General features: G+C 43.6%; 2 protein-coding genes across 3 annotated transcripts in view; one reads left to right on the top strand and one right to left on the bottom strand.

Moving 5' to 3' along the window:
* The window catches only part of ALX4 (ALX homeobox 4), a 143,623-nt gene that overhangs the window by 39,620 nt on the left and 86,412 nt on the right, over positions 1 to 17,591 (bottom strand). The gene's annotated exons all lie outside the window — the stretch shown is intronic.
* The window catches only part of EXT2 (exostosin glycosyltransferase 2), a 49,602-nt gene that overhangs the window by 16,521 nt on the left and 15,490 nt on the right, over positions 1 to 17,591 (top strand). For both annotated transcript variants that reach the window (XM_075188313.1, XM_075188312.1), the window contains exons 8-9: positions 7,989 to 8,120; positions 17,054 to 17,243. In XM_075188313.1, coding sequence (XP_075044414.1) covers positions 7,989 to 8,120; positions 17,054 to 17,243 — 322 coding nt within the window. The remainder of the gene's footprint in view (positions 1 to 7,988; positions 8,121 to 17,053; positions 17,244 to 17,591) is intronic.

Here is a 17,591-nt window from a genome sequence, read left to right as displayed (position 1 = left end):
AAAGGCGATGCCCCCACATCAGGTAAGACGGGGAGTGAAATAGTATCCGAGGAGCAGTGAGGAGCGGAGCAGCATGTGTGGGTCAGGAGGCCTGGGGAGGTGTAAACAGATCTGTGATTTATCTTCAGCGCGGCTTCTGCAAACAAGCTTTCATTTGGCCAGTGGATTCTGCTTGAGTAACCTCTAACCCCACAAGACTCTGAAGTGAAGCAACTGACAGGCCGGGTCTCCTTTCAACTCTCCCATCCTGGCCTCATTGTATTTTTTAGGGGGGACGTCTTGGCACTGCGGGGTGCCTCCAGCAGGAGAATTTCATTCTTTCCTCTCTGCATGGTGCTTTCTTTCCAGAGACGACCAGGAAAGGGCTTTCATTTACCCTGGAAATTTATAGCCTGGGGCATCAATATTCTGAGCTTAAACTCCCAAGTTTATTAATACGATCCTTTATAAGGCACCAGCTTGTTCTGTGAACGTATAATTGGTTAGGGGAATGGATATGTTATTTAAAGAAGGGTGTAAACCTAAAAAATAATGTTTTTAATATACTTTAAAGGATGTTGGACTGTCAGTGAGAAAATCATCTAGAGGTTGTTTACTTGATGTTGCCACGATTCTGCAAACGCCTGTCCCCCAACGTGGCTTATTGTCTCTAATTTGTTACAGTACAGTATTCAACTTGTGTGTGTGTGTGTGTGTGTGTGTGTGTGTGTATATGTATGTGTGTATATATATATATATATATATATATATATATATATATATATATATATATATATATATATATATATATATAATCTGCACTGTATACAGACTAGTTCTGAGTACATCGAAAAAGATCACCAAGGCCGGTCCAGGCCAACAAAGGATATAACTGTATAAGTGACGACAGTCAGTATGTATTGCACATTGAGCAAAAGTATAAGTGGAAGGTCTGCTGTGGAGGTTTAATATGTGTTTCTAGGCTAATTGTATTGATTTCCAGGTCCGTGATGTGTAGTAGCCCCATGCTTATGACCTGTGCATGTATAGGAATGTAAGTTTTTCATGTGTTGAGCATTCAATTCGATTAATTCTGTCCTGCGCTTTTGATATTCCAGACTCTTTTCATGCACTTAGCAGGACAGGGTTCATTGAAGTGCATGGTCCTGGTCCCACTATCCTCCATCTCTCTCTGCTCGAACGGTCTAACGCTCGTTCATGTGAAAGTTTTATCTTGTACATTTTTGAAGTTTTTAACATGTTAAGGAGCATCAGTTCAGCCATATGTTAATCAATCAAACGATCAAACTATTTATCCAGACAGACTCCATTGAGCAAGGTCATTTACAAGGTGGACCGGCGTTAAGCTAGGTACACACTTACGCAGTTTTACATTAGATGCAATTTCGGTAATGATTTTATCAATGACAAAGTCCCGATGATCATGCTGATTCATGTGTACACACAGACATGATTTACCTTCAGATCTGTGATCTTAATCTCTCATAACCATCTGATGAAAAGATGGTGACTCTGTACACTGCAGATATCTGCCTACACTGCTGGTGGTGGGTGCGTGCACACTTCTACATGTACCCAACATCGTTCCATGGTGGTTCTTGATTTTTAAGACGTCTAGAAAACGGAATCAACAGATGCGACATATTTTGGTTCAATAAAACATGATGGTGGGAGTATACACACTGTTGTAATATGTGACCAAACGGTTGTGAATTGTGTGATCTGCACGATAATAGCATCAGTGTGTACTCAACTATACAGTACAAGTGACAATACATATCTTTATTAAACAAACGGACAGTAGGGGGCAGATTCAATTCTTGGCGATATACCTCCGGGAACGGCTGCGGGGGAACTGCAGCGATGTAACATGACGGATTCGCCCCCACCCTCCATAGAGTAGTGCAGGAAAATTCATGACTTTGGGTACCTGACAATGCCCAGTGATGTTCAGTTGCACATTGCAGAGAATCAAATCGATCATCATCACCATCTATTTATATAGCGCTACTGATTCCGCAGCGCTCTACAGAGAACTCGCTCACTTCAGTCCCTGCCCCATTGGAGCTTACAGTCTAAACTCCCTAAAATACAGAGAGAGAGAGACTAGGGTCAATTTTGATAGCAGCCAATTAACCTACCAGTATGTTTTTGGAGTGTGGGAGGAAACCGGAGCACCCGGAGGAAACCCACGCAAACACGGGGAGAACATACAAACTCCACACAGATAAGGCCATGGTCGGGAATTGAACTCATGACCCCAGTGCTGTGAGGCAGAAGTGCGACCATAAGATAAAGTTGTTAATGTATAAAGACAATATGCATCAGATCCACATGTTTGAGGGGAGATTTACCACCAAACTTCCAGGGCTGCTGAAAATGTCAAAACAATGCAAAGTGTCCAACCCGCTTTGGGCTCACACTGAACCCGTGCTGTTCCGCTAGTTGGGGGTTATGGAAGTTTAACAATAAATATTTTTAGTTTGGGCAGATATCTCCTTTAAATTGCCACTATTATAATGCGAATAAAGAACACCTGATTTTAAAGTTTAAGGGCCTGAGTTGGACAAACGTTTGTGTAGCGTAAAATCGTACCGCGCATGCCCATGCGCTCATATGCAGTTTCGCACATCTACAATTGCGTCTGGAGAGGCGGGACAGGGGGGGAGGGAAGTGGTGGTTTAAGCACAGTAAGGGATTGTTGGCGTAATTACGAACAGATGGAGATGTGATAACCCTGCTGGAGCCGTATCGATTGCAGGTGCAAATACAAGTTGATGATATTGGCGTCTGCTCTGGCTAGCCGCTTCTGATTGGCTGATTGTGGCGCCCACACTGACTAGCCGCTTCGGATTGGCTGATTGTGGCTTCACCTCTGTAGCTGATAGGTGCTTTCTACATTTTTATTGCATATATTATCAGATTTTGAGGGCATTTTTTTTCAAAACTCCTTTTTTGCTACTTTCATTGGTGCACGAGAAGGAATATTGTATCTGCTGTATTATATCAATGTGTCTTTCGCTATGAAAACAAATGTTAACAAACTTTTCTCGTGCTTATGACCTAGCTGATGTGGGTGTATGTATGTTTGACGTACACCTGGCACATACGCTACAGGCGCACACATGTGACCCGTACGGGCGTCAGTACGCTATTCTTTACGAGCGTATTTTATTTTTAGTGTAAGCTCCGCATCAGGCCCTAAATATTTAAATAGCCTTAACAGCTGTGATGTTGACACCGTAACGGATCACTGCCTGGTTTTTAAAAGCCCATCTGTGCGATAATTAGAAAGTTATGATGTAACGGACATGTAAGATCTCCGCAGAACATAGCATCGGTAGGGAAGATGTCCACTAGCTGGCGTAAGACTGGTCAGTAGAGAGCTGCCGTCCGCTGGGACGGCAATAAATTCTGTCCTGCCTAACGTAAGGATTTTAATGGTGAAGCTGAAGGACGTGCCGCTGATTAGTGCAGAGTCCCTGCAGTCGTTAGCAAGACTTTCACCAGGGGATTGAACTTAGTAAATAGGGAAGGAACCACTACGTTCTCTTAGATGTTTTTCAATATTTATTATATGCCTATAACAACTTCTTGACCCGTGCTCCTTTGAGCTGGCGGAGAAGGAGGGGGGGGGGGGGGTTATGGCCCAACGAGCCCCACAGAAAAGTATTAAGAAGGAAAACAGGGCTTATGTAACAAGAGAAAAGAGCACCCCGTATCTGTTTGGGGGCTTCGGAGTTCCCCTCGACAACACCGGGAGAGTTAATCACAGCCCCAGTAAAAAGGGGGGTGGGGGGCTGAGAGACGTAAATAATCCATCTGAGGTATGGTCGGGCTGTATGTAAAACGTCAGCTATGATTTGCCACTGAATATTTAAAGTGTGCAGCCCTTAATTTAAAACCCAAACCTCGCAAGCTTGGAACCGGCCGTACCAAATTAGGAGCTGCCTAACGAGGCAGGTTGGGGAAGTGATGGATGACTGCTGGCTGGGGGCCAAAACCGCAGAGCGTTTAAAGGGCTACAAAGCCTGAAAACTGTTTATTTTGCAGAAATCGGCTTGGACAAGTGGTTCGTCGGAGCCTGATAGATGATAGGAGAAGGCTTTTTGTTAGTTCAGTGTCCACGAGTAGCCCACAGGTCCACGCGCTATCCACATACGTCATCTAACTGTCATCGCATGTGTCCGTGGAACATGCACGTCTTATGTGACTCTTGTCTTTATCCTTCTTTACGCTTATTAAACTATAAATGCGCAGGATAACGCCATAACTTATATGGCGCTGGGCAGACCTTTAAATTTATATTGGATTTGTATATCCTTAAGCTGAAAAATCCTTCTTCTATATACAAGCTGAACTGCACTGTGGTCGACTCATGCAGTTATGACTGAATACAGTATCTAAGAACTCCAGATATTATTCATCTTAGTTCTCTGCTTTATCCAACACTGCCGCTGAGCAGGATTCCGTATATGCTACAGCAAACGTATATTATTTTAGCTTTCGGTGTTTAAATCCTATATTTTTTTAAATATGCAATAAGAGCAAAATTCCTCCAAATTTCCTTGCTCGCACCTTTTTCAAATGTCACGTTTTTTTCGGTTTCTGGATTAAATTTACAGTGTGCTGTTAAATAGAGGATGCGGTACAGTAAGTTATCCCATATAAAGGTCTGTGTGTGCTGCAGTTTGCCCGTGGTTTAGGTCTTCATCCTAATAATCCAATGCGATTCCAAGGAAGCGACACTTGGAGAGAACATGAACCCAACATTATGTATTATCGTTTTATATAGCGCCGTTCACTCAGAGTCACAACAGTCCACAATCAAACTCGTGACACCGGTGCGCTGAGACAGCGATGCTGACCACTGTGCCAGTATGTGCGTTCAGCCTGTAAATCCGCAGGAAACCAGTTGCGTCGCTCAGGAATACGTCACTCAGCGTCCTCGATATCCGTGATTTCTTATGAATGGACAGACTGCATTCTTCTGAATACTGGAATAGCCGACAAAATGGCTGCCTCCATCGTGTGTATCAGTGACTTCTTTTGATCTTCTTTAGATTGTAAGCTCTAGTGAGCAGGACCCTCTTCCCTCCTGTTCTCATTACCTATAGCTTTTGCTCACCAACTATACTGTGCACCTCCTCCTTGGGCTCTCTGCCCATTGACGACTCCTCCTTGGGCTCTCTGCCCATTGACTCCTCCTCCTTGGGCTCTCTGCCCATTGACTCCTCTTCCTTGGGCTCTCTGCCCATTGACTCCTCCTCCTTGGGCTCTCTGCCCATTGACTCCTCCTCCTTGGGCTCTCTGCCCATTGACTCCTCCTCCTTGGGCTCTCTGCCCATTGACTCCTCCTCCTTGGGCTCTCTGCCCATTGACTCCTCCATTGTCTTCGCACCTCTTTCAGTGGCTCCAAACCTGTTAGTTGTGCCCACTGAATATACTCCTTGTACCCCAGTAGCTGTGTTGAGAGCTGTAGTGTTATTTGTTTACTGTATTGTACTGTTATACTATGTACTGTCTTGTTGTATGCCCTCTGTACGGCGCTGCAGACCTCATGTTGTGCCCTATAAATAGAGGTTATTAATAGTAGTAATAATAATCCCTTTGCTGTTGTTCCTAGGACATTTTGTGTTGGGATCTGTAGGAATATTACTTCTTGTAAAATTATGCTCGTTTTGTGAACCTATTTCTGCTAAAAATAAAAACTCGGGTAATCCCACAACCTACTCTGCGGGAGAGCAGCGAACTATCCCGGATCCCACACATTCCTTTGTGAAGTGGCCGGGGAAGGGCCTTAATCATGTGATGGCGCCATTGCGTGATGATGCGAATCGCAGCATAGCACAGCTGGGGGCTGAGCCACGAGGATGCGAATCGCGTTGTGACCCCTCCCTCTCCTAGCGCTTGACGCTTGGTTCTCCCCTTTGTTCTTTCCTGGGGGGGGGGGGGGGGGGGCTGGCTTCTGTGCCCCTAACAGAGTATATGGATTGTATACTATTTTATCTCTTGAGAAATCCTCTCCAGCCCTTATTGGCAAATACACATTTACATAAATACAAGCTGCAGAAATGATACTCCTGTGTTTTATTGGACATATAGAAAACTAACATCAAAATAATCACTAGAGCATAATAAGTTTCTATGCAAATATTAAAGGGCTTGTCCACCTCTCGGCAGCCCCTGCTATTTAGTGCCCCCTCACCCCCCCCCCCTGCCCCCGCTATCTATTCCCACTGCTGCTGGGATACAGCTGCAAGACAACATCACTGACCGCAGAGAGAGACAGGGGCTGTCAGCACCCTCCCAATATACACCCCGTCCTAGCATCTGGGAAGGGGGTCTGCAGTATATGTGGCTGCTGAATTGTTTGTCTGCACCTTTCTTTAATCCATGTATAGTGGATATAAAAAGTATTCACCTCCGTTGGCATGTTGTGCCATTTTCTGAATACTTATTGTTCCCTGGGGAGTGTATAGCCTATCCTAATGTGGGACGTTTTACGAGAGCCCTGACATCCTATCCTTATTGTACAATTACAGACCTTTATAGCGTTCATTGTCTTACTGAGAGCAGCTCTTCTGCTTTGCGACTGCTAAACAAACAGATTGTTTGTTTCATGTCCCCTAATTAACCGTCTTGAACATTAGTGTGATGTTCTGTAAAACGGAGAAGGGAAGCCGGTTATTTGCAGTTGGATGATCCTATTTATTAGTGAATTGAGGGGGGCTTGCATGCTGTCTATGCGGACAGCTATCTATTTTCTCCAGCACACTTGTCAGACTAAACATATATTTTGGATATCTGTGTCCAAATCCTAGCTCTTAGCCTTGCCCCGTACAACACACAGCCCCTCCACCCTCCGTCTCCCCCCGCTCTCCTTCACATACAATTTCCACAGGGCCATGGGTAAACCCTGGAGGCTGTAAATTAAAACCACTTTATTTGATAGTCAGCCCGTCACAGGCCCCCCTCTCCTTGAAACTGTGTAACTCAAGAGGCTTACAGCATGAGGTCAGCATCCCTGAAGGTATAATGCTTGGCAAACTGGGATTTCAGACCCAGGAATTCTGGGAAAAGGAAGGATGATTTTTTGGAACTCTGGTTACAATGTAACAATCAAACACTCTCTGATCCTTAAGAAAAACATTCTTTCTCTCTCTCTCTGCGTCTGCAGCAACGAGATAGGAAAAGATTTCCGCACGTGATGTCATGGACGGTCTCTCAATGTGTCAGTCTCTCTGGGCCCGCGGCCTAAACTGTAACATCCACAATAGGATGAGAATGTTACCGAGGGGAAAATAAACATGGGACGTATACATTTCATGGCTCTTCTGTAGGATTTTATCATAGGTTAATGTTACAGTTATAGATTTAAAGGGAAAAAACTGCATTACTAAATAAGGCATGTTACTAAATGTCTGATTACAGCTGGTGAAATTTACATTTGTTGTCAGAAAGGCTCTATGTGGTGGGGAAAATGGCATGTAACTTGCTGTGATTTCTGAATAAGCCTTCGGAACTTCCCATGTCATTGACTCTATAAACGAGGATGTTTCGGCAATATATGGGGCAGGGACTGATGTGAATGAGTTCTCTGTACAGCGCTGCGGAATCAGTGGCGCTATATAAATAAATGATGATGATGCATATATACTACTGTAGCCATTTCATTCCCACTTTAACCTGCTTACACTGTTTTACAAAAGGTTTGAGCAAATCACTTCTGTTCAATTTTCTTTTGTGCTACACCCTAAACGTGCTTTTGTCATCTATACACCGAAGAGTCAGCCGTTGTTTCACCTGCAACAATGTTTTATAAGGATGCATTCTACTCGTTCACTATTGGCTAATTGTTAGGTTGCGTTCTTTGCTGCATCCACTCTGCCTAGGCGACAGGTGCTTCGTAAAGTAATTGGGTCACTGTTAACTCCTACCTGAATGGTTATCCATATGTTTAACACCCATTTATTTTTTTCTTTCAGGCTCGTTGGTTCTGGGAAGGATACTTCAGGTCCATGAAATCTATAGCTTTGACTACGCTGCAGATCATCAATGACAGAATCTACCCGTATGCAGCCAGGTCGTACGAAGAGTGGAACGACCCTCCGTCCGTGGTAAACTTATCCGTAATTCAAATATGTAGATGTGCGAAGAGAGTTGCATTATTCTGGACGATGCGGTCACTTGGTAGGCAGAGAGTAGTGCGTAGGCTGTGGAAAACATGTGTTTTTAGGAGGGTGTTGTAGCAATCTCCAAATGTCAGCCACACGCTAGGGGAGGTTGGAAGAAATTCCCAAGATCGGAAGAAAAAAAAAAACGTTGCACGCAGAACTGCAACAGGTCTGCTACAAATTGTGTGTCTTTGTATATCTGCTGCGTAACTGTTACATCGTAGTTGTTTTAGGGCAAACCAGTTCATTCCGTCAGCTTCTAAATAACCAATCTATCTACCTTCCGTTGGGGGCGTCCCCCAGCAGCTTCTCAGCTGCCACTTACATTTTGACAAACTTTAAGCATATGTTAAACGTACTTAACACACACACTCTATGTTTATACTGTGTTTTATGGTCAAGTGCTAAGGGGATTTATCAACATTTGGTCAACTAAATTCTGGAGTAAATGTATCAAATCGAGAGTTTCTGGAGGATTGCAAAAGTGGAGATGTTGCCTATAGCAGCCAATCATAGCTGTCATTTTGTAGAGTGTACTAAATAAATCATCATCACCATTTATTTATATAGCGCCACTGATTCCGCAGCGCTGTACAGAGAACATTGTCCTGTCCCTGTCCCATTGGAGCTTACAGTCTAAATTCCCTAACATACACACACCGACAGACAGACAGACAGAGAGATAGACTACGGTCAATTTGATAGCAGCAATTAACCTACCAGTATGTTTTTGGAGTGTGGGAGGAAACCAGAGCACCCAGAGGAAACCCATGTAAACACGGGGCGAACATACAAACTCCATACAGATAAGGCCATGGTCGGGAATTTAACTTATGACCCCAGTGCTGTGAGGCAGAAGGGCTAACCACTAAGCCACCGTGTTGCCCCAATAAATAAATGATAGCTAGAATCTGATTGGTTGCTATAGGCAACATCTCCACTTTTCAAATCCTCCAGAAACTCGCAGCTTGATACTTTTACCCACTGGTCTCCATGGGATGTTAGTGTGTAAGGTTTTAGTATTTGTCCAAAACCTAAAATATGGTTCCAGTGCCTTTTTTTTTTGGTTCCAGAATCCTTTTTCTCATATATTTAGCATGTTATACTTTCTAATCTTGCATTTGTAAGCTTTTATATAGTTGGTGCATGAACCCTAAAATCTGTACAGTCACCATCAGGCTGCGTACAAATGAGCACTCACTACATTTACCGCTCCCTTCCCCCTGCACAGAACGGACCTGAGCTAGAGGTGGATTTACTAAAGTTTCTAAAAAGGAAAAGTGGAGATGTTGCTCATATCAGTCAATCAGATTCTAGCTGTTATTTTGTAGACTGTACTAGATAAATGTTAGCTAGAATCTGATTGGTTGCTAGATCTACCCCCTGAGTTGGGAATAGTTGATCCTTATGTATAGTCCATACATATAGACAAGGTACATTACTCTGTTATTCATAGAGATCGGAGCACTCTTGTATTAGCTCGATTTCTGATCTGTCCACCAAAGGATTAATGGAGCAGAGGCCACATGCATGTAGCGTGTCCCTGTGTATGTATCCTTACAGCCAGAAGGTGCCCAACTTGTGAATATGTGTTAAACTGGGTATCCCTCTCCGGCCTCGTTTAATCCTTGCGCCTCGAGGGACATGTCCGTCAGCGGAGTTTAGTCCGATCACTCATGGTGACCAGGGAACAACAGGATTCTTCTGTATCGCTCATCCAGTGACGACGTCTTTGTGTTTTTATCCTCGTGATCTGTGTCCGTGTCTTGTATTATTACTGTGATCTGCTTTACAGAGTATTATACAACATCCCGGCTTGTCTGCACATAACGCACAGTGAATGGGACTGGTGATGGAATCATCTGATACTTATTATCTGAGGCACAAAAGAACTACTTTCCAGGCTGCAATGTCATAGAAATTGTGACGTGGGGGTCACAAGCTGTGCCCGATCTGCTCTAATGCTGTGGCCACGTGATTGGTGCGTTACATCACATGGTGTGATGTCCGCCAACATTTAGGAGCAGCGATGGCAGGCAATTGGAGAGCTATGTGCGTAAAGTGATACAACGGCTCACTTGTCGCTATAATACGTTTTCATGGCGTTTCTGTGTTCTCTCCATGATTGCGTGTGTTTCCTCTAGTTGATTTCCCTGGTACTGGCAGGCTAAGTGATGCTTTCCTAGGTTAATTAGTTACTGTCAAATTTGGCCCCAGTGTTTGTGCGCATGGGGCGGGGAAATTAGATGGTAAGCTGGTCCGATGTACTAAAATAACATTCTGATTCGGCAGTGCTGTGGAATACGTTGGTACTGTTTAAATAAAGGAGGATAATTATGCGTAATAAACCCTAGGTGCCAATGATCAGGAACAGGTGAAACCAATGAAACATTTGGCATTTTTTTTTCCGGTTTCCTATCTGAGCCACAATCCGTTCGTTTATTCTCTGTCAGATGGCAAATAGTCATTCTCCCGCGCTTCGCAAGAGGAAAAAGAAATCCTCTCGTTTCGGGCCGAGCTAAATTTTCGGCCAGAGAAGGGTTAATCTGGCTCCGCTCAGTGCCCTTTAACCACCGCGGGATGAGAATCATGCTGACATTCTTTCTCAGAGTATGCTGTGGAAATACATTGTGCATAATTGGAGCAAAACATAAAATAAATCAAGATTTTTTTATTTTATTTTTTTTTTATTTTTTCGAAGGTCTGGTAATTCATAATTGAAACCACATTCGTGGTTGAGGGTTGGTATTTAAGAAGAAGAGAAAAAGGAAAAAAAAAAAACATAAAAATACCAAGAGAAGCTAAAATGAGCTTTGTGTACTTCATCCATCATGACTGTACATTCACATGGTAGATGGGAACTGTCTTGTGTGACGGTGATGAAGGGGTATATGGAAGTAGGTGGGGTAGTACTGTGTGTAATGTTTGTAACTGCCAGGCTCCTCGCTTCCTGATGACAGCAATATGTACCTCATACATCAGTAAATGGTTCAACAACCATTACAATCGTTTAAGGTCTGTTAGACATAGGAAAAGTAAGACTCCAGCTGTTTGTTGAGCTGTCATCGTCGGAGGATAATAGAATAGTAGTAGTGGTGGTTCATTAATTGTTGCAAGTCGGACAATCTGTGTCTCCCAGCGTTGGGCTACTGGTAGTTCCACCACACATGGCTTGCCAGAGGATCAGAGAGGGAAAGTGAGATGTGTCTGTCACCTTCCTGACTCATGCACAATGAAGCTCTATTTGGGCTTTAGGTGGTCGACTTCAGTTCCACTGTGGATACGAAAGCCCAAACGGACCTTCGTTGTGCATGTGCTGGCCCCGCACGTGCTCAGAAAAGCAGATCAGGGGGCTGCATAGAGGATAGACCGCCATTGTCGGACATCCCTCACCGCTGGGCGCCTTTTGACTGAGTGGCTCCTGAGTCGTAGATTACTTTGTCCATCTCCGGCCTAGACTTTTGGTGGAGTGTCCTTTATTCAACTTCCTTTCAATGTACGTTATGAAAGTTCTATCATAGAATTCCATCTAAACAATGTTAAAGTGCAATAGTGCTAAGAGGAAGAGGCTCTTTTAAAGGGGGGGGGGGGGGAAGAGACCCTCTTTTTTTTCATTTGCTTTCCTTGGGTCCCCACCACTTCTGCGATGTGGTCGTCTTCCCTGACGTTTACAGGCATATCTGCCACCTGTCCATTTGGGTGTGTTAGACTGCTCCCTCCCGCTTTCAAATTCCCCAGTCAACATTTCTGTATTGAATGCCTGACACATCTTGGAATCTCCCAGTGTTCTTCCATCCAATCAGGAGCCATGTTCACCACACACACCCCCCCCCCCCTCCTCCCCGAACAGTCAGTGCTGTTGGACCTGCGTTTTCATTCTGGCCATATTCGGGTACATGTGTGTGTAAGCTCTTCACCCCAGTGCTTCTCATGTTTTGTCCAGTGACCAGAAGACTATTGTGGTTTTGTGATTAAAGCTGTAGTATCTTATTGGCTATTTCACACCTTGTCTCAGTAATGTTTGTAACTCGCCTCTTAAGCAATGTGCCTGTTTCCTTCTGTCAGATGGCAGTCACCAAGGCCCCCCCTCCTTCCAGCCGAACTGAATTATTGGCTATGGAAGGGAAGAAGGTCAAGAGGTCTCAGACTGCAGACGCACAGGCAGGGGGTCAGCTCTTGATAGCACTTGAGAATAAACCTTTAAAAAGCCTATTTGAAAGTGTTTCCTTTACAGAGGCACTCATTAACGGGTCTCCTTTAATGGCATGACTGCCTCGGCTGTCGGAGTGTTAATGATTTTGGCCTTGGACCCCTGCGTTTGTCTGTAAGCTCCTCACCTGGTCCTTCAGGCGTCAAGCAGTCCATTTTCTGGATCGACACATTTCAGAAACTCATCTATTTTGGTTGTTTCACTCTGAAAGTCTCCTGTTCAGTCCACCAGCAACAAAGACCCTGACGTTTTTGTTTTCCAACCCTCGCTGTGTCCTCAACGTCCCCTCAGGGTCAGCAGGTGGTAACGGAGACAGCTGCTGTGTCCCCGTGGATGGAATATCTAGCATTTGGGTAGCACCTGTTAATTACAATGATCTGTATCATCTTACTGGGACACAAGTGCTGTTTTCATGCGCGGATACAATTTTATAGTTCTTCATTATCTCTGGGTCAGGGGTCCAAATTATTAGGAACTCTGATAGCAGGTACGCAAAGTAACAGACAGGATTCAGATTATAGACTGCTAGGTAGCACATCGGTGACAGCATTATGACTGTATGGATATAAGTGTATACTAGTATATAAGGTGCGGTTTATGATATACTTCTATGACTTACCGATCATACATGCTTGATACAATTAGCATTCTACTGAAGGAGTAGACTTCAGTGTAATTTCTGCAGTACGCCGCTAGGCACATAACCATTCATTTAAATGAAAATAGCGCTAAACGTCTAATTGGTGAGCCAAATGTTGAACTAAAGTCTGCTCCCTCTGTTTTAGTGCTGGTAAATGTACACATCAGTGCCTTTTTAATATCATCGATTGTATTTTTTACATTTCTGTGCATGATTATATTAGCAAAAAAAAGATGCCATTGGTTGGCACCTCCAGTAACCGAATTCGGCACCGAGCCGGTTAATATTCTGTTGAGGCGGAGGGGGATGCGTTTTTAACGGTAGACCTGGGTCACATCATACAGCAAGGTGCTCTGAAGTCTGACTTGTTTATACCCGTGTTCCACAACAGTATAATTGGTAGTGGCACAGCCGGTTGACTAGTTCCATATGCACAGCCATGCTGGTGAATATGCAACAGAGTGAGTCCGTCAATAAACTGGACAATAGAGGCCTTGTGTACGGGGGAGGTAGAGGTGATCTCTTCCGTTCTCAGCGTTTGCTCCTTTTCACCCTGAAAGTGAATGTAACTTGCAGCATGTTGCATTCTTCCAAGCTGCTTAAGGATTTATGCAACGTACATCACGAATATAGGGCCCTGTTCTGTCACCCTGTGTTTTATAAGACAGTGGTAGGGCTTATTGGAGCTAGATGTCTTTGCTGTCGATCAGGCCGGTGTAGCGTGCATTGGAACATAAGTGATTACAACAAATCTAAAGTGTTTCCGTCACCTCTATACAGTGGAGTCTGCCGTTTTATTTAGCTGAATTAATATCCATTCTCTCGATTCCTTAGGAACTGGTGCCATCATTGAGGCATGAGGTACTGCATGCCTCATGAATCAGTTATATAACTAGGATTAGTGGCATGGATAAAGGAGAGAACCACACTTGTCCGCTCTCCCGAAATGTCTGGGAAACTCAACTTGCGGCTAGGTCTCCCGGACTCCCAAGACAGCAGACCGTACTCCCGCCCCCTTTGAAGTTGAGCTTTACCACCCCTCCAGGATCGCTTCAATTCCCTTATTATATTTTCAGTTTTGCGATGGGCGTCCTTTATAATATTTGTAATTCCGTGTTATGGGGTGAACTCCCTGGATGTATGTGATTTTCAGATCCAGGGATGCAGAGTACAATTACTTTCCCATCTCCCTGGAAACATTTGTAGGATATAATACTGTATAAGTTCTGCCACATGATGGAAACGTCTGACTACATCTATACAGTAGTTTATATAGGGTTTGTCGCTCCAGATCACATTTGGAACTTGGAAAACAATTTTTTGTTGCAGTTTTTTGCTCAATCAAGAAAGCTACATTGTTGTCTGTGAGATTAGTGCTTATTAATCCCACACAGTCTAGCGTTACCAGTTTAGTATCTTACTTACGTGTGGCTAGTAAAGAGCATGTATATGCCACATATAGTTTTTGGTGTCTCTCTGTTCAGGCTGCGACAAACGCAAAGGGTTGTGTCTGCTATTCCTATGCATGCTCTCTGATCTGACCATACCCACAAGTCATTGCACTGTCTATCACACATCAGTAAGATTGACAGGAGAGTTCTGGAGAAGAGAAGGCAAACAATCAAATTGTAAATGGTAAGCTTTGCACAAATGTTTTATGCATCCATCCTTTAAAGGACAGTCTGCCTTTGTGCTTTTTTTTTTGCTTTTTTTTTTTTTTTTTAGTTTTTTTTATATGTATATAAACAAATCTATTTTGCAAATATAACCCCTGTGCTATGAGCAATCATTTGCTGGATACACTCTCTAGCAGAGTGTATCTAGCACTGATCTGTGCTGTAAACTCTCCATCGTCAGGACGCTGAGGCTATGCACAGCTCTGTCTACAATCGTCCCAATCAGTGCGTTACAAACACAACATCACCGGATTTGAGCCGAGTAGTGCAAATAGCTTTTTTGCGCTAAACCTGTCATACATCAGTGTCCGCATTAATTGCGGACTGCGCGCCCAAAGATGGCTTGTCTGAATTAATGGTAAGTGGTAGATACATTCTCCTAAAGAGTGTATCTAGCTAATTATACTAATTTAATTTTTACACCATTAAGGTTTGCGTTGCACATTTAGTCCACAAAGGCAGATTTATCTTTCAATATTTACGTTCGAAAACTATAAAGGATAAATAAAAAAGAACATATAGGGTTAGTTACTTTAGCAAGGGAGAATAATGTGACAACGAGCCAGCTCAACGGACTCCGTTTTTCCCTTAAATATCCTTTTACTGACAAGGTGGTTAAGAGAGAAGACATTTGAGCTTCTAATTGGGATGGTCCATTCAGTTCCGTGTTGCCGCTTACTATGTTACATTTTTGTCACCAAGCGGAATTAGTACCAGGTTCCCAAGATTCCGTCCCCGGTCCACAGCATTCTGAAAGGCTGTGTTTCCTGGCTGTTTGTTGCATTATTCATTTATATGCTAGTAATGCTGTTTTGTGTTTTTTTTTGTTCTATTTTTTTTCAAAGTCAACATACCTATGTGTTTATTGATTCCTGTCCAATGGTGCCCATTATGTTACCCCTACCCCCTCTCCTGTCTGCACAACTGATGCTGGTGTTCTTATTAGGAACAGACTGTGTGTCCCCTCGCTTGCCAACCCCTCTGGGTTCCATCTCCTTGGCAGGATTCAGGAGCGAAGGCTTAAAGTCAGGGTCGCCCTAATTAAAATTCAAATCTTGTAACTCTGTAAAAATCAGTCTTATAAACGCACTCTTTGCTTATTTCTCCCCAAAAAAAAAACTTTAATGGACTCTTTGGCCATTTTTTCTTGCAAAAGAACAACTGTAGTTTTGTCTGAGTTATTTAATCTGTCTATATCGCAGGCTCTTTATTTACCTTGTTATTCTGTGCATGCCCACTTTGTGTCAGAGCTATGTCTCTGCTACACTGCGTCCCATTTCCTTTCCCGAGGGGGGAAAAAAAAAGCTTCAGATTTGTGGAGCTTTCCAGTCTCGGCCAATCTGGGAGTAGAGAAGGCAATTTCCACTGGGCATGGAAGTGAAGTGAGGATGCCTTGACGGACTCGCATGAGCTGTACTTTCCTTACGCTACGTCCAAGTCTTCGGAACAGTTCTCCATCTCTCATGTTGTTTTAGCCAACCACCGACGCTGATAAATGATAGAGCATCTCAGAAATGAACGTGACACATGATACACGGTCACGTCATCTGTGTTATTACTACATACATATGCTGAGAGACTCTTCAGACAAACATCTTGCTTTTGTCTAGGGCCTGTTAAACAAGAGGTTGAGCCTTCGGTTTTTACATCATCATGCAGATTTGCTTATTTGTGTAGCCTCAGGATGCGATTTTTATCTATATTACTAAAGCAGCAATGTATACACGCATGTGAATAACGTGAATAGCCAATCAGATAATTGCTTAGGGCTTGTGGGATACATTGTATGCCCTGCTACATAGCAGGAGTTGGAGAAGTCACGTGTGGCACTAAAACCACACGCATGTTTCTTGTCGGTCTATATGTTCTATGTTCCAAACACTGCCAGATTCCCAGCACCCGACAATAACCGAAACATCCCACCCACTTACTGTTTGTATCCACTTAATTTCCATACATACTGGTACTTTATTAAGATATGTTTGACTTCCTGAGCCATCAGTGTAATCATAAGTAAATTATTTATGATTATTAATTATTACTTTTCATTTTGACATATAGACTAAAAGTCATTAACATCTGTATTGTGTGACACCATTAATTGGTTATGAGAGATGCCATTGATCTTGTATCATCCAGAACCTCCTGGTTTGTACGATATCCGGTTCTAAAACTACATATCGATATATTCTGCTAACTAAACTAGATTTATTTTGGTTCCTTATTTAGGTTCCTTATTGGTGCTTTCGATCTGCGCTCCTGATTCAGCACCTCTGTGGAGACCTGTGTGTTTTAGCCGCACAATTCTGTCAGTTCTCCTCATTCTATGCTTTTTGTTTTGTTCCTATAGAAATGGAGCAGTGTGAGCAACCCTCTCTTCCTGCCGTTAATCCCACCTCAGTCTCAAGGGTTCACCGCTGTGGTGCTGACGTATGACCGGGTGGAAAGCCTCTTCCGAGTCATCACAGAAGTGTCCAAGGTCCCCAGCCTTTCCAAGCTGCTGGTGGTGTGGAATAATCAGAACAAGAGTCCTCCTGAAGGTAATCTCCAGACGCCTCCGCGGTCCAGCACACCCGGGGTCCATCTATGGGCGCTGGGTAACCGGTTATTGTTAGTTTGATTTTGTGGATTTAAATGTGCCTTGTAAAAGCAGTCTATCTAATGTGTATCCAATATTCCAAATTGCATATGTGAAAATTTCACAAACTTATTAGAACTAGTCACATGTGAGATAGACACCATCGTGGGGGGGATTTTCCTTTTCTTGGATTGGCTCTTTGCCAGTGCAGACGACGGGATCTGGGATGTCTGTTCATTAACCATCGAGAGACGGGACAAGACTCACAGCTTAAACCTGAACCAGACCTACTCTCCCAGCTCTATACACC

This window comes from Mixophyes fleayi, chromosome 10 (genome assembly GCF_038048845.1).
Source record: "Mixophyes fleayi isolate aMixFle1 chromosome 10, aMixFle1.hap1, whole genome shotgun sequence".
Lineage (NCBI taxonomy): Eukaryota > Metazoa > Chordata > Amphibia > Anura > Limnodynastidae > Mixophyes > Mixophyes fleayi.
Note: the sequence above shows the minus strand (reverse complement) of the source record. Positions and strands in the feature narration are given on the sequence as shown.